We start from the raw sequence: 24,883 nt of genomic DNA, 5'->3' as shown, positions 1-24,883 counted from the left end.
TCTTTCAAACTTTAGTTAGTGTGAAATGTTGCTGTTAGAGCATAAATAATACCTGTAAAATTATGAAGCTCAAAGTTCAATCCCAAGCGAGATATTTAATTTAACAGAAGTTCCCTTTCAAAGCCTACAGCGAACGGCCGCTTTGGACTACACCGCTGCACTTCCTGCTTTAATGACTCAACTAAAACCGCTTGTTGAGGAACCCTCTGCCCACAAGAACACGCAAAATAGGGGGCGTGGTCTTGTTGCTCTCATCTCCCCGTTATGGTAAGAGGCGGGACCGTGCGCTAAGCTGCTGTCCAATCACAACACGGGAAGCGCTGGCCCAATCAGAAATCGTTACGTATTTCTGAAGGAGGGACTTCACAGAACAAGGAAATCATCAGGCCGTTTTAGGACAGAGGAAACAGCTGTACAGATAAGTCAATTGTGTAAAAAATACTGTGTTTTTTTACGCGCGAAACATGAACTCATGTTATATTGCACACTGTAAACATAATCAAAGCTTCGAAAACATGCGAAGAACGGGACCTTTAATTCAACACTGGGAAATGTACTGTGCCCTTACGGCTTTGTACCTTAGCGTACCGCCCCAGTGACAGCAATGTACCCTTTTTCTGACGTGTCATTCCAAACCTGTATGACTTTACTTCTTCTGGAACAAAAAAGAAGATATTTTGTGTTTTTGTTCATACGTTATAATAAAATAAATAAGTGGGGTCCAATGTTGTTTTGGACCCTATGTTTTTTTAATATCTCATTTGTTGTGGAAAATAAAGTTATGGTTACCGAGAACCCAACAGTAAAACATGCTTATACTGTCTCCAAGGCTATATAATCATTTGTGTATTTGTATTTGTGTGTGTGTGTTTATAGACACACACACCACACGTTGCACAGGCTTGCTTGCCTGCCCCATGAACCCAGAAAATTACACACACCACCGGTGCGCAAGAGAATGTTTTGGATTCACTCAAAGAAAAAATATCCCAAAGGCTTTATGTAGGTGTGGTTGAAAAGACAGTTAAATGATTATCACTCACCTATAGGGCACGTTAGGAACGTATGAAACTTCATGACCTTTCACTGTGCCTTCACCTCTGGTGAGAGAATAAGAGAGGTTTTTTTAGACAGGTGTTTTTGGTTGCCTTTTTTTCTTTTTGACCTGTGTGTGATCTCCATGGTGCGTCTCATATATGTGGCCCTCGTCCAAGCTCATCATACATGCCGTAAACTTCCCCATTCTTTCAAAAGTCAGCAAATGCCAAGAGCAAATTGTTTCATTAAACATGTAAACTCAGTTTACAAAGAGTGATCGTGAGTGACACGTTGATGTCAGGTATTGGGCGCGTCAGAATCAGGTGTGACATTCCACATACCTTGGCCAGGTCACCTTGCCTTTCACAGTTCAAATGAATTAGGCAGGCATGTTCACTTTGTCTATGAGTTTATGTCTGTACACAATGAATAAGAAGAACAGGGGAATCAACTTCAAGGCCAGTAATAACTGCTTATCGTTACTATTAATCAATGGTTTTTCTGATGATAGAATCATCAAGAGCCTTAATAAACAGAGACGTTGGTATAATCAGCTTTTAAATATGTATATGCCCTCAGAAATATAGCCAAATGTTTACACACTCATTTATCACTGACATTAAACTAACGTTTTATACTTAATTTTCTAACCTTTCACATTAACATACAGTGTTTAGCGTGTTTATTGTGCTGTTTTTCTTGTAGGGACCATCGGCTGGTTGTTCTGACAGAGAAGCTGATTTCAGGTTTTAGGCGATCCTTGAACTTTTTATCGTTTAAATATATAGGCCTATAAATGATGATAAGCCGTCAATGTCTGGGGCCATGTGGCATTTTGGTCATTTTTGATGACCAAAATGCCACATGGCCCCAGACATTGACGGGTTATCATTATTTATAAATATCATTATTTATTATGACACAAATGTGTATAATGACATGACACAGGTATTACAAGGAGAGGGTGAAATATGAGGACATTACCCATGTCCCCACTTTTCAAAATGCTTATAAATCATACACTTTTTTTGAGAAAGTATAAATGCAGAATGTTTCCTTTGATGGGTAGGTTTAGTGTGGGGGCAGTGTGTGTGTGTGTGTGTGTGTGTGTGTGTGTGTGTGTGTGTGTGTGTGTGTGTGTGTGTGTGTGTGTGTGTGTGTGTGATGGGTAGGTTTAGGGGCAGGGGATAGAAAATACGGTTTGTACAGTACAAAAATCATTACGCCTACGGAATGTCCCCATATGTCAAAAACAAATGTGTGTGTGTGTGTGTGTGTGTGTGTGTGTGTGTGTGTGTGTGTGTGTGTGTTCACTACTCACTGCTCCTAATGTGTGTGCACTAACTTGGATAAGTTAAATGCAGAGGACAAATTCCGAGTGTGGGTTCCCGTATTCACATCACTTTCATGCAAAATTCAATTCAATTTAAATTGTACTGTTTTAAACTTAAACATGAAAGAGCCGTATCAATATTAAGAACCACATCAAACCGAAAAGAAAAGTCCTCAGGCTCCCTCTCAGTGCACTCACGGGGGCAGGTGAGCATCTCTAAACCCTTAACTCGCGTGAATGAGCCTGTGATTGACAGGTCTGGCCCTCTAAGCCCCGCCCTCGTGGGCCGGCCTTGCGGAGCGATTATATTAACGCCGCCGGTGCACTCGGTTCTCCCATGAGGACTTTTTAACCCGATAGGAAGTGATAATTCATGTTTCCTTCATAGACTTCTGTCATTGAGCAGTAGAAGACAAACAGCAGAAGACTTGAATAAAAAGCTACCCAGTTTAGGCAATGAAGTTGGAGGTTTTCTCTGCGAGTCGCCTTGTGGAGAAGACTCTGGACCTGTGCAATGAGATGGATGTGAACGTGTCTTCCCCGCTGTCCACGGAGGAGGAATTGGGCTCGGATGGAGATTGTTCCGCCAACAGCCCGGGACCAAGTGCCCCCGTTTCGGACGGGAAGGCGAAACCATACACTCGTAGACCCAAACCACCATACTCCTACATCGCGCTAATAGCAATGGCCATTCGCGATTCCACCACCGGCCGCCTCACACTTGCCGAAATAAACGAGTACCTGATGAAAAAATTCCCGTTTTTTCGGGGCAGCTACACGGGATGGCGAAACTCCGTACGGCACAACTTGTCCCTAAACGACTGCTTTTTAAAAGTGCTCCGAGATCCCTCGCGTCCGTGGGGGAAAGACAATTATTGGATGTTGAACCCACACAGTGAGTACACTTTCGCGGACGGCGTTTTCCGCCGGAGGAGGAAGCGCATCAGTAAGAAGACTTCGGAGTCTAACGAGCCCCGGGACGACATTAACCGGATCACAGCGCGCGACGAAACGTCCAAGTTCTCCAGTTCGTTCGCCATTGAAAGCATCCTCAGCAAACCGTTCATGCGGAGGGAGCAAAGCGCGGAGGACGCGTGTTTTGGGAGCAGGCTAATGTTGACAGCTCCGCACTTTCTGCCCGTCGTTTTGGGCTATCCGCCGTCCCCAGTCGCTCATGCGCCCCAGACCGGATTCCAGGTCAGTTCTGAGGGGTCAAATGCCTTCCCAATCTACAGGTGTAACCCACTGGACGTTACTAACATCAACATATCAAATTGCCTTCCGGGTTTGGCGCACTCTCACACTACTACTGTCCAAGAGGCTGGATATCACCCGTTCAGAATAGACTCTCTGCTGTCATGACAAGGCAAATTAAAGACGCTTAAACGCAATTTCTTTGGTGTTTGACACACCGGTTATGTGCACTTTTCTCTGTTATGTGTTTAAGGCCTGTGTGTGTGTGCTTTTATTTCGTGATTTTCGAGCATGCACAAAGAATACACAATGCTGCATGTTTGCTGTTTAGGTCTGTTAATGCAGTGCGCAGTGTTTACTGATTCCATTTTCATTTCTTGTAAACGATGGCATAAACATGTCAATAATTATAGACAAAATGTGTATTTAAATGTAGTTTTGCTTCTTTGTAAAAATGTTATGGGTTGTAAGAGTTTCATGTAAATGTGTGATGGTTTGTTCAGAGCTGTGCTCAGTCAATGCAGTTTATGACTTTTCGTCAATAAAAGAAAACGAGAGAAATTAAGTATACAATCTTTATTTTCTGAAAGCATGTCTTGAGAGCAATTTTGCGTTTAAAAGATGTCTAATTGCCGTCCAAACACTGTAGGCTATAAAATAAGGCAAAATTTGGTTAAATTGTCATGGACGTCCTGTCATCAAGAACATGAACATGTCAAAGAAATGAAACCAAACATCTTGTAGCCAGTCTTGACTTTGCTTACATGATGGAATATCACAATTCTCAAACGACATGCAACCAAAGTCAAGGTTATTTTGGCTAGAAGGACTGTATTTGGTTTATCTATATAATTAACTGAGACGGACAAATGACGGCTATTGCTCGCTGTGGTCATTAGACTCTCTGTTTTCATCATTAACATGTTTTTCTCACAATGATTCTGATTTGCTGAAATAAAATCTGTTACCAAAGGCAAAGGCGCATGCAATCAATGAAAAAAGTTGGTTTGTATTTTGACTGATTTGATGTACGTTTTCTAAATATGAAACAGTTAAAGATTAAAGTTAAAGTTTATTAAAGATAATAAAATAAGAAAAAAATACATGGTCACGACAAATAGAATAGCCAATATAAATCGCCAATAAAATACTGATATGCACGCGCATGCATTATGCACAAGCATAATCCCAAACATGTTTATTTGAAACGATATGTGGCCCCGATAAAAACCTATAAAGGCTATACAAATTCTACAAATAGACCCTATTCAGCTCTCATTGCTTACGTTTCTCATAAAGAGAAGTCGGCTATACAATATTTTCTCATTCTCATAATGTAAAATTACAAGGCCTGTTAACTGATAAACATATCCTACATCCCAAAACGGTTTCTATTCAAATGAAAAATATAAGTCACTGACAGAAGCCACGCCCGCGCGCGCCCCCAAATAAAGGTCGAAGGTTGTCAAAGTTGGATTTAATGGGAACGCATTCCTTGCCATCCCATTTTCTCTGCTTCCAGTTCAATATCGATAATTAATAAACAAATGAATATCAATAATATAAAAAAATAAAATCGACGTTATAATAGCTATAATTAACATAGCCTAATATATATATATATATATATATATATATATATATATATATATATATATATATATATATATATATATATATATATATATATAAAGCGTAATTATTCGGTTGTATTATAAATGTATTATAGCCTATAGGCCAAGTATCTTAGTTCTAATCAAAGCTAATGAAAATGCGCCCGGCAATTCACAATAAGCTCCACATCAACGGGTCCAACACAAACACAAGTCAACGTTTTGAACGATAGACAATTTGCGTTGAAATTTGCCTCTATATAAATCAAACCACGAAATTTAGACACGCAGTTATTGCATATAGGCCTATATTTGAGGAAGACTCATCCATCCTGTTTTTAATGTTTCTTCTTTTTTCCTTTTTTAAAATTCTGTATAGTAGGCCAATAGTAGAACCCATAATCTTTTTAGAATATCATGAGGGGCTAAAACGTTTTGATCATAATAAAAAATATGGGCTAGAATTGAAATGATCAGAAAGTGTGTCACTTTTTACCAGTTTTCATCATATATATTTGCTGACTGAAAGCATAGCGTATACAAACGCTTGCAGATCACACAAATACTGCCTGTAATCTCAAACCTGTAAATATAAAACAAAATGACAAATGGGACGTATTGTAGGCCTACGTCACGTAAAAGATATAAATCATTAAATAGAATAGCTACAATAAAATAGGCCTAAACAACTTTTTCATTTTTGTAGCCTATATGTTATATGACCCGACATTATTTGTATTTGTATTGAGCTCGTCTGTAACATGAGCACGCTTTGCGCTGTCCGCGGTACTGAAGGAGGGTCGCCGCGTCTCATCACTCTCTCCTCGGGCACACATTTGGGTTGACAGGCCTGACATTTTCAGCTGGGAGTGAGGACTTGACTTTCTTTACTTAGGCCTATATATATATATATATATATATATATATATATATATATATATATATATATATATATATATATATATATATATCTATTTACCCCCTTACTCCTCAATGAATGAATGAATAAATGAATGAACAAACGAATAATTAATTATTAAATTAATTAACGAATGAAGATAATGTTTTGTTGTATGCATCAAAGCAATCAATCAGTAGGCCTGCAAAACAATACAGATGAGAGATGCTCCACGTTGATTGTATTTTATTGCACTAATTGCTATAAGATAAAATACTAGCTATAAGTTCACAATTGTGTGCATTTTTGTGGTTATGTCATGTATTTAACTCGCAAATTATGCATTGGTGTTTTGCTGGAAAGCTGTAAATGCGCACTCTTTTAAATGCTTAGCATTTAAGTGCGATGCTGCAGCCTGCAGGTGAACCCGCGGAATGACACACACCTGTTCACAGCTGCGGATTAACATCTGCAGGGCGTGCGCATTACGCCTGCAATCGGGCTATACACACACACAGAGAAACATACAGGCCTATAGCGGTGTTATCTACAGAAAATGCGTCAGGGCAAAAATAATTACAAATTAAAATATACGCAACACAACAATTTTATCAATTAGATTAGACTCGTGCAGTAAACACTGACATCCAAACAGGACCAGAGCCCTGTAAAGGTTCTCATCAAACGAGATCAGTCGTTTCCAACTCGCCGAAAAAAAGAACAGCAGGCTTCAAATAAACTCAGCGGTTCAGATTTCGAGGGATGATTTTTTTCCCTTTTTTCAGAGTGTTAGCTATATTCAGAGGCGTGTAGCGTTAATATAAATACATTAAAAATAAAGCAATCAATATGCCAGGAATGTTTAATTTTCTTAAAAAAAGAAAAACGTTCTTAGTGTCTCTAATAATTCATTAATATTCTCATTCTATAATTCCAATAATTTATAAATCGTTAATGCCCCTTTTCTGTAATAAATCAGAGGACACTTTGCGCCTAAATATTTAATATGTCCGGTGTAAGTATTATAGGGTATTAATGGGATAGGCTACGTAAAATGATTTGATACTTCACATCAGGCAAAAAAAAAATCATCTCAGATCAAAGGTTGTTTACAGTGAGTCAAGTCTGCAATGAAAATAGTTCAGTGAGTGTGTTTGCGCTCTTACGCGCGCGCACGCGCGCTCGCACACCCACACACACACACACACACATGTTGGTCTATGTGGTTTACAGGGACTCTCCATAGGCGTAATGGTTTTTATACCGTACAAACCGTACTTTCTATCCCCCTACACTGCCCCTGCCCCTAAACCTACCCATCACAGGAAACATGCTGCATTGTTTCTTTCTCAAAAAATCATCATTTAGTATGTTTTTAAGGCCATTTGAATTATGAGGACATTTGATATGTCCTCATAAACCACATTTATAGTGTAATACCAGTGTAATACCCATGTAGTTATACAAATTTGTGTCCTCATAAACCACATAAACAGGCTCACACACACACACACACACACTCATGGCGATGGCCTGTGTTCAAAGTGTCGTGCAGAGCTCGGTTTCCTCCAGAGCGGCCGCGGGTATCCGGGACTCTGCGGGGGTCAGGCGCGCCGCGGGCGGGGGAAACCCGGAGAAATACAGCTTATAGCGCGGGAACATGCTTTTATCCACATCCTCACGGTAAGTCTAAACCAGGGCATTGTTGATTCGCTTTGTTCAAAAGAACACTTAAAAGAGTTGGGTGATTAAAAGGGGAGGGGGAAAAGAGAGCGCGAGAGATAACATATCCGTGCTATTTAAGTAAAAATAAAAAGACGGCAGGAGCCATAATGCTGTCTGTTATGCCACAACATTACTTATAACAAACAGCAAACAAATTATATTCATTATAATTCAATAATATAAGATTTTAAACATTTAGAGGCTTATAAAATGTCCAACAGAGGGGCATTTCACACTCCGATAACACATCACAGTAGGCTATAGGATATATATATTTCAGATGCAGTTAATCCCCGAATTAATAAAGAAACAACTTAAAGACAGTGTATTTTAAATTTGTTGTAATGGCTATTTATGAATGAATGATAATTTATATTTAATTGATTTTTTGTAAAACATTAATGATAGACATTCAACATTACAGTAGCCTATAATTAATTAAAAGTTATCTTCAACATTTATTAGGTTACATTTTTTTATTTATTTAAGTGAATTTAAAACAAATCTTCACATGAACCCATTATAATAAATGCCTTATTTTCCTGTGGCCTTTATAATCACTGCACAGAAATTAAAAAAAAGTATAAATGAAATATAAATTAATCCTCATTAAAGCTACAATTTTCTCTGTTCTCTTTGATGAACATTAATGACAGAATCACAACAACTGTTTATTAGGCTGCTGTCACTTTAAGATCTGCCGGACATCTTACTTTCTCACAACTCTAAGTTTATTTAAGAATTAATTTAACTAATTTAAGACTGATATTATGAGAATACTTGACAAAATGGACAGAATTTTGGCATTATTGTGTGTTGTTTATTTAAACAAAGCACAAGCGCAGTCCCCCCCCCCTCTCTCTCTCTGTGTGTGTGTGTCACGACATTCCCAGACAGTGTGTTCTCTTTTGACACTTGAATGGTTTAAAAGCATTTGCATGAATAAGAGCGAAATTTGCTCCCAATAAATATTGTTGGTTTAACTTAAAAAAATAATTAAAAATTTGAGTTGATACAATGTAGAAAATTGGTTTAATACATAGAAACTCAAAATATAATTGTATCTGAACCACATAAAAATTCTGATAAATCATGAAAATAGCACTATTTGGCATGTTTCACTGCGTCATCAGAAATAAAACACACACAATTACCCAATATGCTACAAAATATTTTAGTGATATTTTAATGAAGGTTGTCGAATCTCAAAAATGTTCATTGTATTAACTCAAATGTTTAATTTCAATGCACTCAAAATTTGAAGGCAACCAGTTTACTAATTTTTTTAAAAACTTTTTTTACAGTGTAGCAAACACTATAAAATATGCTGGGTTGTTTAAACCCAATGTTGGGTCAAATATGGACTAACCCAGCAATTGGGTTGTTTTAACCATGCGGTTGGGTTAAATATTTGCTAAAGACAAACCCAATCGCTGGGTTAAAACAACCCAATTGCTGGGCTAGTCCATATTTGACCCAACATTGGGTTGTTTTTTACCCAGATTTTTTTTAGAGGTAGGCTAAAATATTACAAATATAATTTAACATTAATATTTGTATGCATTAGATGTTTACATTTAGCCTATGTTTCTACTGGTCTAAATGTAGACTGCTGTGACTCTTCTTTTGCTAGCGGAAGCTGTGGACGTCCAAATGGCTAATTGGCTTTTTCTTTAGTTAATGAGCGCAGGACTCGAGGGATGTGCTGTGGCCCCGGGCCCGTAAGCCGATACTGGAGCGCTGTGTGTGGCATCCAAAGCTCAAGACAGAGACAGTCTGCTTCCACTCGAGCCAAAGTCATTCCCCTCGCCTCTCTGATCACGGTCTCCTCATTTGATGGAATGATTTATTTATTTTAGTCCTGCTGCTAGGTTTATTAAAGCCTCTCACGCTCATTGAGGGCTTGATTGTATTGACTGCCCTCCAAAGCCATTAGAGGAATCCATCCAATTCATATTCATATTGCAAATGCAAATTCCACTAATATTGGCATTAGCCTTTCACTCAATTGATAAGCTAAGATGATCTTTATTAAAAAAATAAATAATAAATAATAATATAGGTCTATATATATAGCTCTGAAAAAAATTAAGAGACCACTTAACGTTGATTTCTCTAAACACTGTAAAACAAAAATGTTTTTAAAATTGTTTTAACTCATCAAAATAAGTTACTTTTTTTTAAATAAGTTATACAAGATGTAACTCATTTTTTCAAGTCAGTTTAACATAATCTAAGTTGAAATAACTTACACATCCAAGTCGATTGTAGCTACTTAAAATTGTCAGGCTGTGTCTTTTTTATTATTATTGATTTATTTTACAGTGTATGCTATTTGAATTCTATGAATTCTAGGCTATTATAAGGTATAGGCCCAATATTATTTTCATAAAGCATGCAACACTGACTGACTCATTCAGGCGAAATGACCAAAACATATTTTATACCTAAGTAGCCAGAAGTCAGAAGAATAAGCATGCTAAAGCCAGAAAGACGATTTTGATAATGCTGAGAGACGTGATGTTTGTTGTCGCGTAATAATAGATTGAGGGTCAGCTGATTTTGCTGGACAGTGTGCATGAGGCTCTGGAAATAGAGAGAGAGAGAGTTGAGTTTGCTGTGGGGGTTTGAGGGGGTGGGTGAGGCGAGGAAGGAGGAGCGATTTGAGTAGAGAAAGCCGGAGAGAGTTATTGAGTGATTGGCTGTCGAGTTTTGTTTAGTTGAGGCGCTGCACGAACCCAAGACTTTCCATTTCGTTCTCAAAAAGGGATTACAGCCAGCCGGATCAGCGCGGAGATAGTGACAGGAAAAGAGCCGCGGAAAAACATTAATAACGACCGCGAATGCGCGTATTACTTGGATATTTTCTCTCAAAAGCAGACGGATTTTGACCACAACTTTTAGCGCAAGGAAAAGTAGACACTTTCCTTGATACTGAATGCTTGAATAAAAGTTTTTGCGCTTATTTTCGGTTGTTTTCTTGATCTTCGTTATTGTTTTATTATTTCAATATTTCAATCTTTACGGGTTTTCTTGTACCATTTTTCTTCTGTCAAAGTCTGTCAACGAGTTGTGTTCGTACGTCAGAGCTTGGACAGATGACGACTGAAAGCTCCCACGGTCCACTGCGGTCAACGCCCCCGATGAGGACCAGTCCCGCGTCCACCGCGCCGCATCCCGGACTGATGAGCTCCACAGGTAGCTTGGAGGACCATGGCGCCGTGTCCAAGAGCAAAAAGACCAATTCAGGACTGCGACGCCCGGAGAAACCGCCCTACTCTTACATCGCGCTCATTGTGATGGCGATCCAGAGCGCACCGACAAAGCGACTCACACTTAGTGAGATATACCAGTTCTTACAAACACGCTTCCCTTTTTTCCGAGGCTCTTATCAGGGCTGGAAAAACTCGGTTCGGCACAACTTGTCTCTTAACGAGTGCTTCATTAAACTACCAAAAGGTCTTGGTCGGCCGGGTAAAGGACATTACTGGACCATAGACCCCACTAGTGAGTTTATGTTCGAGGAAGGGTCGTTTCGGCGAAGACCGAGAGGATTTAGGAGAAAATGTCAGGCCATGAAACCAATGTACAGAATGATGAACGGCCTTGGGTTCGGTTCCTCCATTTTACCTCAGAGCTTCGATTACCAAACTCCCACCGGGGCACTTGCGTGCCATAGCAGTGGCTACAACATGGACCTTTCTGGTAATGGTTATGAGTCAATAAGCAGCGGGCATCACGGTCACATATCCCCGAGCTCCAGACATGGCTATATGGCTAGCTGTCCAGTGCCCGGGAACGGAGACTATGGCGCGGAGAGCAACACCAGCCCAGTCCCGTCTTCTCCGGCAATAACGGCCGCGCTTGACGGTCACTCGTCGTATTCAGAGAGCACGGCACTATGGGCTTCTTCAAACTCTCCATACCTAAAACAACCGACTACCGTCTCGAGCAACTCGCCATCCACAGGGCAGCATCCCGGCATATTCACCTACTCTCTGGAGCAGGGTTATATGCAGCAAAGTGCGAGAGACAACACAGACATGTCAGGTAACGGCGAATAACAAACATCTAGATGCCACAATTTTTAGACTTTTTGGGGTAACAAATATATGCTACGCAGTTTTTCGCGTGCATATGACACGCTTTTGGGTAGGATGGGTGGTTCGTACGTAGGCTATAATAATACGCCATAAAGTGCACGCCAAAATGAGTTTTGGCGTATACATTCCACGACATTGCACACTCGTACTATTTATACGCATTTATGAGTGATCGGGTTGTGCTATCATATGCACACGAAAAACCGCGTACAATATGCACGCCAAAACTCATGTTGCCGTATATATTCCACGAGATTGCACACTCGTACAATTTATACGCATTTTCGTACAGTGTGTTTGTGACATGTTACATTGATTACTTAATATATTGTAACAAAAGTAATAACTAGATAAAGTTTGTAGACAAACCTTAAGTTGGCTTGAGAAAGCCTAGTCAGAAAGTTTTGTAGTTTTAAAATAGATAGATAGATAGATAGATAGATAGATAGATAGATAGATAATTATTTTAAATGAATCTCACTGGCTTAGAAATATAGCCTACACAGAATGGCAGTTTAATTGAGTTGCTTCTGGCAGTTTAAATTTTAATTTTGACAGTTGGATTTTGAACAGTCTTGGCTCATTTGAACATTCCGTCAGAGCAGGTCTTTGGAATTTTTCCGAGTTTAAATGGTAATTTTAGTAAAAGTCCGATCAGAAAAGGTATAGCAACCCGTGTCAAAAAAGTCTAGTCTGAGTTTCGTAGTTCTTTAGGAGTCGTGTATAGAAATGTTAGTCTCAGAATAATAATAATATTAAGTTTAAATAGCATTTGAGTAAATTGGCTCTCTCAAGCCAAGTTCATTACGCAACGGACCCCAAACTAAACCCTAATCCATAACCTCAACCCTATTATAAGTAAACTAAATATTGTTAATTAACATTACTCAATATTAATTGTGGCTATGATTATTATGATTAAAGTTTAACCCTACTTTGAAATGTATTTTTTACATGTTTGTAGCCAAAATCAAAAGCATGATAATAAAGATGCTCAGAATGTCAAAAGGTTTAAGATTATTATAAACTGCACAAAATGTTTTGAATTTTATTCATCTTGATTTGCAGTAGGCTATTATGACTCAAATACTTTTGCCAGATTCATGTAGGTCTAAGTTCGACCACATTGTTATGTGTGGGTTAGCAAACAACAAATTACGTTTATAATAATATTTATTATTATTGTTGTTGTTTTTGTTATTACCATCGGTTCAAAAAGCATTATATTTTCACGTAAATGAAAAATATGAAGAAAAATGTGCGAAGCACGTGAGAAACAGTCATTAACAAAATGAAAACGAAAAAATTAACTTGATTGAATATTGATGGAGAAAGATAATTGGTAAAAGAAAGTTGTTTTGATTACAAAACATTTATAGGCAGATGTGGAACATTTCACTTTACATGTGGGCCAGCTGATCAATATAAAATAAACAATATATAATATTGGATTTTATTTAATGCTTATTAAGTGTATGTTTTCCTCATTGTGCATTATGATCTGTTCCCAGTGGGAATATCGCGCTATCCGACACATTCATCCCCAGTCGGAGAACGGAAGGACTTCATGTTGAATTTTAACGGAATTACATCTTTCCATCCTTCAGCTGGTGGATATTATCATCACCATCATCATCATCATCGTCACCATCAGAGTATGCATCAAGACGTCAAACCTTGCGTGATGTAAGGCCGCTTTTCGCGGGGCAAGTTGCACAAAGATAAGCACTTGGATAACTGTGAGGTAAAGAAAACGAATGAAGGATTCATTATTTTGCACTCACAAAACGCTTGGAAACTGGCCTATTTTCCAAAAGCAGAACGAGCTGACCTCACTGCACCGAGCGGGCCATTTTATGTGCTGTTACATTTCAGTAGAGGTTGAATTAAGCACATTTGAGTATATTCACTTAATCTGTACAGAGCAATGCGATGTGTGGAAGTTAAATAAAACATGTCAAAGAAAGCTTGCCTGAGGTTTTTTGCCTGACCAATATCTATCTATCTATCTATCTATCTATCTATCTATCTATCTATCTATCTATCTATCTATCTATCTATCTATCTATCTATCTATCTATCTATCTATCTATCTATCTATCTATCACAATGTATAGGACATTTTGAGTCAAAAGTCCAAATGTCTGTTGTTTTCCATCAAAAAAAAACCAAATGCTCTTCCAAACTTAAACGTCTCCATCATATTTTGAAATATAGCGGTTATGTAAACAAGCTAAATATAAAATGAGTCAGTTATATAATCAAGGTAGCCTATTCATAAACAAAGGTTAGCCTATATTTTGGGGTCGCGACAATTATCACATTTTTATCACAAGATAATAAATAGGCAAAGTAAATAAAGATATTTTGCCTTCTTTGCGTTCATCATCGATTTTTTTTTCATTCATGCTTTTTTGATATATTTTTTTAATTAGGCTAGCTATTTTGTTGTGCAGACTTTATGTGCCTATACAGAAAATGACAGTTTAAATAAACTTGAAGCGAAATATTCACCAAGTGTGACAACCTCGGCCTCCCCATAGCCTATTACAAAGATAAAAATGTATCAATAAAAATATCAAATGAAATATGACAATATTGTGTATAGTAGGCTAGCTACCTAATGATGTAACATTTTTACTCTACAATTGGGAAAAAATAAAAATGACATTGTGTAAAACGATAGCCTTCCACTTTTCAATAAGGTTTAATTTGTTAACATTATTGTCAGCTATAAATTACAATTATCAATAGCATTTAGCCTATATTAATTAGCCTATAATGTCAATCTTAACATTTACTAATAGCCTACATTTTTAAGATCAAAAGTTATCGCCATTAACATTAGAATGCAGTGTGAACTAACATCAACAAGGTAAGCCTAATCAATAAAGAATATATTTCTTAATCATGTTAATTAGCCTAATGCCTAATGTTAACAAACGAGACCTTATAGACTCTTTTAAAGCGTTACCATCATTTAAAATAACTTAGTTTACAAGTCCATGTCCATCTACGACGCATTTACGTTAGGCTAGCCTTCATATGTTTTATAAATGTCTTCCAATTTTGAAAATTAATCTTCCTCTTGGCCAGTACGATAAATTAGGCAAAACGTGTTAATTCGAATAACAAGGATATTTTCAGTAAAACATTGTAATAACACAAAATATTTTTAAAAAAAATTCCCGCCGCAAAGCAACGGACATAATTCATTTAGCCTATAGCTCTAACGCAGCAGTAGCCTACCACAAGGAATGCGAAAGATACAAGTGAACGAATGCTGTTTTTTCCTGACCTTCAGGAAATGTATTACCGTGAGAAAGTCAAAAACAAGTTCAATTCATTTCAGATAGCCTACTATTTGTGTGATTGTTGGTGGTGCGGGCAGTCGAAGCTTTTAGGCGGTCATCCACCGCCATCTATCGGTGACTAGCCTAGCTCCACTCGACGCCTGTGAAATACACGCGAAGACTGCCAGTATTCTTCCTGACTGAATAAACAAAGCGGCATACCTGAGCGAATATTTGGAGAGGATAACAATGCGACATTTATAGTTAGTAATAAACACGGATTCATCACAGCTTCATTCATCCGCATCAATCGCACTTCACACACTTCTTCAAAACAGCCATCTTCCCAAAAAATACAAAGCCTCATTTATTGACGCATACTAGTCTGGAGGTAGCCCATTTATATAGGCTAGAAAAGAAAAATAACCTGCAAAGACGGTGTAAACATCGACTGAAAGAACCACTAAAGTGCAATTTAGGCCTATATATGAAATGGGATAACTACTGTAAAAAATAATAATATGATCAGTTATGACAACATACGTTTTTACTTTAACTCATCAAAACTAGTTAAGCTAATTTAAACCTTTTTTAAATACAATATTCAACTCAACTCTGTAAGTTGACATGACCAAACAACCAAGTAGCCTATATGTAGCCTACTTACTAAAAATGTAAGACAGCAACTAAATATTGTAAGTAGGCCTAGTTTTTTTAATCAATTATTATTTTTTTTTTTTTTACAAAATGGACCGTAGCCTATTCATTCAATATTGTATATTATAATTAGTCAAATAAAATGAAATTTAAATGGAATAGTGTGACATCACGACTCAACATACTTTTGGTTTCAGTGGCTACTGACAGAAAGAGCACATTCAGGTGAGCATCATGTCCAGCAGCTCAATCAAAGAGAGAAAACCAAACGAGGACTGAATTCATTTGGGCTTGCAGTTTCATGCTCTCTTTCATGAAAACTGAGCACCAGATGTGTTTCTAGAGCAAAGAGTTCATTGCTGATTGACTGTTAAACAAAGACACATTTAAGGTCCTCTGGACTCAGGGCCTTTTGTAAATGATGTGCCTTGCACAATACAATCAAAATTTAATTCAACAAATCAGCTTTCAGTGGTTGTTTTCTCTCTCTCTCGTACCAGTGCATTGTTCGCTCCGATTTACATTATAAACATAGGCTATTTGATTGGTCATTTTGAAATTATGTATGCAGAACTTTTTATAATGTACAACAGATTTAAAGGACATGTACAAGGATTTGTTGATAGAGAGAAAGCATAATCTGGGATGAGTAGAATGACTTTCATTAAAGAGAAGACTTGCATTAGTCAGCGCATGTGTTTTAGCTCTGCCATATTTAGTTCAAAGGCCTCATATGAGACAGAATCTGCTGTTGTGGTGGTGGATGGGGAGCAGAACAAAAAGCTCAAATCAGGACAAACCAGCAATGCATTTATTACCATAACCAGTTGCCATTTACTACAACTCACATATTTGATGAGCACAGACTAAGAAACGGACATTATAATAATACTATCCATGACATTTTTGATTTTAAAATGTCATAACAGTGCTAAAGTAAAAGAGCTGATTCTTTTCCGTGCGTGCTTTTTAATGAAATAATGATCTTATCTTCATAGAGGGTGTGCTCCCCCTAGCGGACACAGCCGAAAGCGTGTCATCGTTATTTTTAGGCTATGTTATTTATTTTATTTTTCCCGTGTAAATTAAAAAAAAAATTATTTGACTAATATCGATATCTGATTAGGCCTATCTTAAAAGGCAGTTGTCATGAGCAATGCACTCTTAATGAGTGGGTCATATATCAAGACTTTAGTGGGAATTAAACGAAATGCATAACTGTATTATTATTGATATCTGATCTGAATACGGTTTCAAAGCGCAATGTATTATATAGTAAATTAAGTAAAATAATATATTTACCCAACAAGCAGGCTACCCTATATAAATAAAGCACAGCCTATTATCCTGCTCATTTTTTCATGTCAACATTGTTCAGACTTTAGAGCATTTTTGTTGTTGAAAAATTATATTTTATTCACGTTATGCTATGTCCTCATAAGCGGACACCAGGACTTGTTTTAAAAAATAAAATGACGTATAATGATTTGAAATCACATGATTTTTGTCATTCACCAAGCAATTTTTAGGCTTTAGGATTTTAAAACAAACTATGTTTAAAGATAATTGTAGTTGATATACTCTTTTATTTTATGCAATATGTGGGCATAATGGCCATAAATATGTTTTCCCATAATGCAATGGGTCTATACACTGTCTAATTTGCATATTAATGTGTTATTGGAGCAACATGTGATGAACAAACAGGTGTAATAATGGGAGTAATTGTTGGCAACATTTTCATAATAATATCTAATGTTGTATAGGAACATTGATGTGTAATTGTTTTCCATATTCACTTGTTGTGTCTACCAAAATCTGATAAACACCCCAGTGTCCTCTACTGAGCACATTAAATGAATGCCGTTTTGTAACAGAAAGTCATATTTTGATAAAAAAAAAACATAACACTTTTCTGAGATGTGATTGTGAACAAATCAGATTTAAAACATAAAAAAAATGATATTTCCTAAATATGACCATTCTGTAGCCTATTTTTTAAAAGACCAATGAGTTGTTGTATCTCTGAAAAGCCCTGAATGAGCTCTTTACAGGTCATCCAAACTTAAGACTGCACTCTTAGAAGATAAGGTTCTATCGGCGCTGTGTATTTGGAACCCATAAAAGGTTCTAGAGCCCTTTTATAAGGGTTCTATAACCAGGAAAAAGGTGCTATATGGAACTTTAAGGGGTTCATTTATTATCATTTGTTTTGTCCTTTCCGGATTAAATATTTCATATTATTGACAAACATTTCACTGCATTATTAGGGTCTATTCAAATGCATTTATGAATGGATGTGAATGATCACAAAATTCAAGATATGGGGGTTAGAAAATGTACATATTTATCTTATTTTATGTAGGCCTAGTTAATCAATATCACACGGAAAGTATAATTTCAGTTTTCCTCCTTCAAAAATCAGCATGATTAAAATGTGTTACTACAACAGTTTAATAAACAATCATTTAATTACAACTACAAAATGTTGCAGAATAATGTAATATGAATGAATAATAAAGAACCTTTGTGCCAAACAGGTTCTTTCTTTTCATTATAGAACCTTTAAGCATAAAAGGTTCCTTGAAGCTGAGTAAAGAAGCCTAAAAATGCTGGGTTGCTGGTCAAATATGGACTAACCCAGCAACTGGGTTGTTTTTTAACCCTGCGGCTGGGTTAACTTTTTGCTTAAGACAACCCAATCGCTGGGTTAGTCTACATTTGACCCAACATTTTTGTTTTTTACCCAGAATTGTTTGTGTATGGTTCTATAAAACCCTTTTTTCCCAAAAGTGTGACTCAAATACACTGTAAAAAATTTCTAGTGCTTTCAACTAATTATTATTTAGTAACTAGTTCCACAGATATTTTACGTTCACTCAATTTCGTTCTAGAAATTGTTACCTGAATTAATATTTTTTAATTGGCTCAAACTTGACTTCAACATTAAAATGTACGTTTGCTCAAACTATTTTTATAATTAATTCAACTAAAAAGTTTTAATAAGGGGTTTCATTTTTAAATGGTTTTAATTGTTAGAAATTGCAGTGGTGGAACTAGTTATAGCGAGAATAAAAACAAATTAAAGCACATTGTATCATCTGCATTTATAACATTTGTCATACAAACAATACCTTTTCATAAGAATTAATTTCAAATTTCTTTAAATAATAAAAAATGACCAAAGCCCATGTCACTTTTCTATAATGTCTTTAATGCACCTTTAGTTTTGAAAATACACACACAGTCAAAGTAGATACAGTGGAGCATTCTTGCTTCTTGTCAGTGTTTGAGCTGGAAAAGGGATAGTTCACCAAAAATGAAAATTCTGTGCTCATTTATTCGCCCTCATGTTGTTCAAATACTGTATAATTTTCTTTGTTCTGCTGAACACAAAATAAGATATTTGGAAGAATGTTTGTAACAAAGCAGACAGAGCAACCATTTACTACCATAGTATTTTTCCCCCTACTATGGTAGTGAATGGTTGCTCTGTCTGCTTGGTTACAAACATTCTTCCAAATATCTTATTTTGTGTTCAGCAGAACAAAGAAACTCATACAGGTTTGGAACAACATGAGGGTAAATGACAGAATTTTCATTTTTGGGTTAACTATCCCTTTAAGAAGAACTGACTGACTGGCTTGGATGAGAAACTTTGCAACGAGTCAGCATCAATGGATATCTTGGTCACACCCTGTTGGAGAAAGAAAGAGAAAAATTAAATAATAATAAATAAATAAAAATTATATTCTTTATACATTTTATCAATATTAAGAATTTACTTCCATGTGTGACTAAACTAAAGTTTAGAATTCGTACCACTTGTGAGGACGATGAAATGAGCTCCATTTTATGATAGTATTCGTGGTTATGTTGTTCCCTTAATTTACGGGACAATTTCAAAAGTTGGAACGCGAAAAAAATCACATTCAACACAACCACGTAACCCTAAATCAGTGGCGCAAAAAGTGGGTATGCGCTATATGCGGCGCATAGGGGCGCAGCACCTTGGGGGCGCCAAAGCGGCATGGTATAATTTTTTTTTTTTTTTTTATTCTCTAAATGTAGATGCTGTTGTGCGTTTCTAAATCATTTCTGTATTTCCTCAATATTATATAACATTTTAGAGGACTAAAAGGCTAGAGTAGGCGCCCTCATAAGATTCCATAAAATAATTTGGGATAATAATGGAATCTCGCGAGTGGGCGCGCCGCCTCGCGGGGATGCCGGCACCCCGTGAGCGCGCTGAGCGAGCAGCAGTACAGTTGTCATAGTACTATACGCAAAGTTGTTGAAAGATGGATAAAGCAAAAAAGCTGTCGGGGGCTAAAAATAGAAAAAGAAAGAGGGAAAAGGAGATGGCATGTCAGTGGATGCGACAGCAGCTTAACAAGTGGATGGTGAAAGGCAACAGGTAGGATTTAAAGTGTGGCGTCTGTGCTTGGAGGCTTGCACATATTCATGTTAACAGACCAGCTAGCGTTTGCTAACACTAGGAATGTAGCAGCCAAATGGGGGATTCAATTGAGGCTAGTTTATATGCAAAACGAGGTTGCTGAGCTAAAAACTGGAAAATATAAGGTAGCAGGCCATGTACAATAAATTACATAAATTTGGAAAACAACTAATGCAAAATAATTACTGGTAAATATAAGGAAGCATGCACAATAAATGACTAGAAGCTGGAAAACATAACTTATGCAATATGTCTGGTTTACCATTGAATCATTAATAGATTTTGTTTTAGATCTCTTTCTCTCTTTTTAAATGTCTGTTCTATATATATATATATATATATATATATATATATATATATATATATATATATATATATATATATATATATATATATATATTTATGTCTGTGTGTGTATGTGTGTCTGCCATATTTGTACTTTTTAAAATCCAAAATGTGAATGTAATTTCAACAGCAGCACAACCTTACTGCATAATAGTTGTCTTAACTGATGCCATCACTAGGCTGATTTAAGAATTGAATTTAGGCTGCTATATTTAACAGTGAGTTCATTTCATTCAGGTGTGAGGATGGTGGATCAGGAAAGACAGGGGAAGGAAACAGGTAGGTCTAACATTAGGTGGAAGTGTAGGGGGACCACTTGATACCAACAGATTAATTTCTTAATATTATTAGTATGGAAAAAGTAATATGGAAAATCTATTACATAATGTTTGTTTGACAATATGTCTTAGTGGAGAAGAACACAGGCAAGGAATAAAAGAGACAGACATGAGGTTGGCGATGGCATCCAGTAAAGATCCGACTGATAATGTTAATGTTTGTCAATTTGTGACTGTTTTTTAAATTAACATTGTTAACAATATATATGCACACACTGTATAATTATGGTTGGCCTACAGTGGCTGATATACGTTATATACGTGGCTGATATACGGGGGGGGGGGGGGGGGGGGGGGGCAAAATTGTTGCTGCATACCCCTCTGGCACTGGGTAGTTGCGCCCCTGCCCTAAATAGCGTACATTATTTGGCCTACATTAAGTTACACGTTTGACATGTTTCAGTAAATTTGCACGTATAAAAATCACCACAGCACCTTGGCCTGAGAGAAAGTTTGTCTGACACAAAAATAGCACACAACACGCTGAGATTAAATCTAAAATACATTATATAGTATTATAGTTTAAAACTAAATTATGTATTATTACTTAAACATGGTTAAAGACCACATTAACGTAACGTAAATCATTTATTCGATGAGGAGTGAACTTGAGTAGACATCACTTAACGTTAGGCCTAAATAATCCCTATTTCCCTTGGATATATTTACTTCTAATTTACTTCTTACTTCACTTCTAACGTTAAATATCCACACAAGCCTAATATGTTCGACATATTTGTCTGCAGTTTAATCATTAACACTTACCTAACGCGTGAACTGCATCCTCAAAATTGCTGCTGCTGCCTCTCGGTGAACCTCGCGAAGTCATTTGATCTGTATCCCTCCGCGGATCAAAGTACTCCAGAGATTCTTCCGCGAAATCAAACGAGCAATACAGATCCTTTCGCGTAGTCAAACAAGCTCTTGTACGTATTCATTAAAATTAGGCAGATTAAATGCCACAATTAACTACATATGTTCATGAATTATATATGTATATTAAATATGTAATATGTAAGTGTTGTAGGATCCATCTTCTCATTATAATGCAGATAGGGCCTACCATAATAAACAAAACATCGAAAATACTGTATAATATCTAATTTCACAAATATTGTTCTGATATAGGCTATTTTATCAAATGTTTCTAACAGCCCATTTCAACAGCACAAACAAAAATCTATTTACCATAGTAAAATATTGTGTTGGCCATAGCCTACTTTTATAAAATTTTGACTGGATTTGCGTTTTTTAGTCCAGTCAACATGTGCAATTCTAAATGTTAACTGGATTTGAAAATATCAATTCATTTAATGTTTTTCAAAGATATTTCTGCAGACTTAATACAATTAGTCTTCTTAACTAAGCACAAGTAAGAAAATTAGTTCAACATATATTTTTTTGCTCTTCCAACATTTTATTAATTGGAGTTTTTAGAGTGTATAATAATGGTGAATATTGCGATATTAGCCCTTCGGATCTTTTCCACCAAACTTAGCATATAAAATAAACACACCCCCATTTCCTACACACTAAAAAATTCTGAGTAAAAAACAACCCAGCAGTTGGGTTGTTTTAACCCAGTGATTGGGTTATCTTAAGCAAATATTTAACCCAACCACAGGATTAAAACAACCCAATTGCTGGGTTAGTGCATATTTGACCCAACATTGGGTAAAAACAACCCAGCATTTTTTAGATTGCCCTCTCCGTTTTGGCGTACCCGTGGTATTTGTACCTGCATCTGATCCCTGATCTGACCGCTTCGAAGCTCTCTGCAGCTCCTTCCGAAATATTCCCCGACGCTCGCTCGCTCTTGTTGACGCTTTATTTTCTTGGCCCTGTCGTAACTTCCTGATTTCCATATATGGACTGCACGCTATGACAGTGACGAGCAGAATAATGATTGACAGACGGCAAAGGCATCAAAGGCTCTCTGATTGGCTACAGCTAAACACATCATCTGAGATCGAAAGGGAAAAGGTTTGTCATCTGCATCTCGCTCGCGCTTTTGACACTTTGACTTCAGACTATAATTTTACACAAAACAACTGCAGTGACGCTCAGGACTCGAGGCTTCACACACCTCATGCTGCTCGTATGCAGCTGGAGCATTCCTCTGAGTGCTTTGGCTGATTGCATCCCTAACCCATTCGCTGTAGTTAACCGCATTGTTTGAAGAAGTGTGTGTGTGGTCTCGCCTGTTCGCGTGCAGCCGGACATCTGTGGACCAGCGCAGCTTCCCGCGCTGCCATCCTCAAACGCAGGAGGAGCACCAGAGACAGATTCATACTGCATGCTTCATTTGGCACCATTATGCAACCTGCTGACCTTATGAATGGACCATAAAATTAATAAACACCATTTGTACCATTTATGCATTTGATAAAACAATGCCATCCAAAGCTCTAAATAATTTGGCCCCTGATTATCTCCCGGACCTTCTTCACTCCTGTTCGCTCTCTGAGATCATCTAAGGCAGAAATATGGTCTCTGTTCCAAATATCAAGAAGAGCTCTCCTGAGGGGCTTTAGTTGCGCAGCTCCCAACTTATGGAACTGTCAATTTCCCAATTTAATGTTCAGATAAAAACACATCTGTTTAGATTAGCTTTTTTGATTGACGTGAAGTTGTGTTTTGTTTAATTTTTAATATCTTGTTTATTTTATATTTTGTTTGTACGGTGTCCTTGAGTGTCCTGAAAGGTGCCTTTAAATTAAAGGTACTATTATTATTATAGGCTTAAAAACAGGCTACATTATATATATAACCTATATATATATAAATCTATATATATATATATATATATATATATATATATATATATATATATATATATATATATATATATATATATATATATATATAGTGTGTGTTATATATATCGCTGGTTGATATTAACTAATGGTAGATCATTTAAAACGAACCAATATTTAAATGTTTTTTTGTGTTTTTTTTTTTTTTTTTTTTTTTACAATTGTGAAACAGGTGTTGCCAAATGATTACCCCCTCGTTTAAATCACAACCCGATTCCCTAATCCTTACCCCACCCCTAATCCTAACTCCACCCCATAACTAACCTTAAACCCCCATATTCCATGGTAAAATATATTCCAGACTTTTCTAGGGCCCTCTCTCCCCTTGGGGCTCTGGTCATCAGTAGGCTGCTGGTTTTACCAATATGGGGGTAATAATTCGGCGGGGGTCGGAATTCGTCATAACACCTGTTATAACCCATGTCATGGGAATATGCTATGACTGTTATTAGAAAACATATTACCCAAAATGGGTGCTTCTAGAAAATGGCCACAAGGAGGCGATCAAAGACAGAAGCACGTTTAGCAGGTGAATTTGGCCAACCTACAACTGACGCGCTGCTTATGTGGCTCGATGCTCCTCCTCATTGCATTTAATTGAATTACTCGCTTTTTAAATAAGCTAAACAGCAGAAATTAATACAAGGAAGAATAATTTCCAAGTGAAAAATATGAGCTAGGAAATTGTAACCAAATTGTAATTGTAACCGAGTAACCATAACATTAGGCTACAAGGATTGGAATTAATCAGAAGGCCTAATTGATGAATTGATTTTTTTCCCGTTGCTTTGTAAAATGTAATTGTTTTATTTGGTACCGAGGCCTGTGATAGGCTATTACAGCCTATTTGGCAATTCGTGTCTTTCATTAAAAAGTAAATTTAAGAGCAAATAAAAAAAATAAATAGAAATCAATAAAAAACTATTTTTATTGTTGATCATACAAACATGTCATAGCCTACTAATTATTTCTCTTTGTTTTATATTGCTGTCATTGATAATGGTGTTTTAGATTAATTTAATATTTTATTATAGTAGCCTATTTTTATTTAATATTTGTATTATTTTGGCA

The 24,883-nt window shown here is 36.7% G+C and overlaps 2 protein-coding genes across 2 annotated transcripts; both read left to right on the top strand.

The window, feature by feature from the left end:
- Positions 1-2,703: 2,703 nt before the first annotated feature.
- On the top strand, positions 2,704-4,505 carry foxq1b (forkhead box Q1b). Its single transcript, XM_067418448.1, has one exon. The coding sequence runs from the start codon at positions 2,828-2,830 to the stop codon at positions 3,731-3,733; it is 906 nt and encodes a 301-aa protein (XP_067274549.1). The 5' UTR covers positions 2,704-2,827; the 3' UTR covers positions 3,734-4,505.
- Positions 4,506-10,522: 6,017 nt separating this feature from the next.
- On the top strand, positions 10,523-13,852 carry foxf2b (forkhead box F2b). Its single transcript, XM_067418446.1, has 2 exons — positions 10,523-11,851; positions 13,416-13,852. The coding sequence occupies exons 1-2, from the start codon at positions 10,900-10,902 to the stop codon at positions 13,592-13,594; spliced, it is 1,131 nt and encodes a 376-aa protein (XP_067274547.1). The 5' UTR covers positions 10,523-10,899; the 3' UTR covers positions 13,595-13,852.
- Positions 13,853-24,883: the final 11,031 nt, after the last annotated feature.

Source organism: Pseudorasbora parva, chromosome 15 (genome assembly GCF_024679245.1).
Source record: "Pseudorasbora parva isolate DD20220531a chromosome 15, ASM2467924v1, whole genome shotgun sequence".
NCBI classification, from domain to species: Eukaryota; Metazoa; Chordata; class Actinopteri; order Cypriniformes; family Gobionidae; genus Pseudorasbora; species Pseudorasbora parva.
This window is presented reverse-complemented; position numbering and strand designations above follow the sequence as displayed.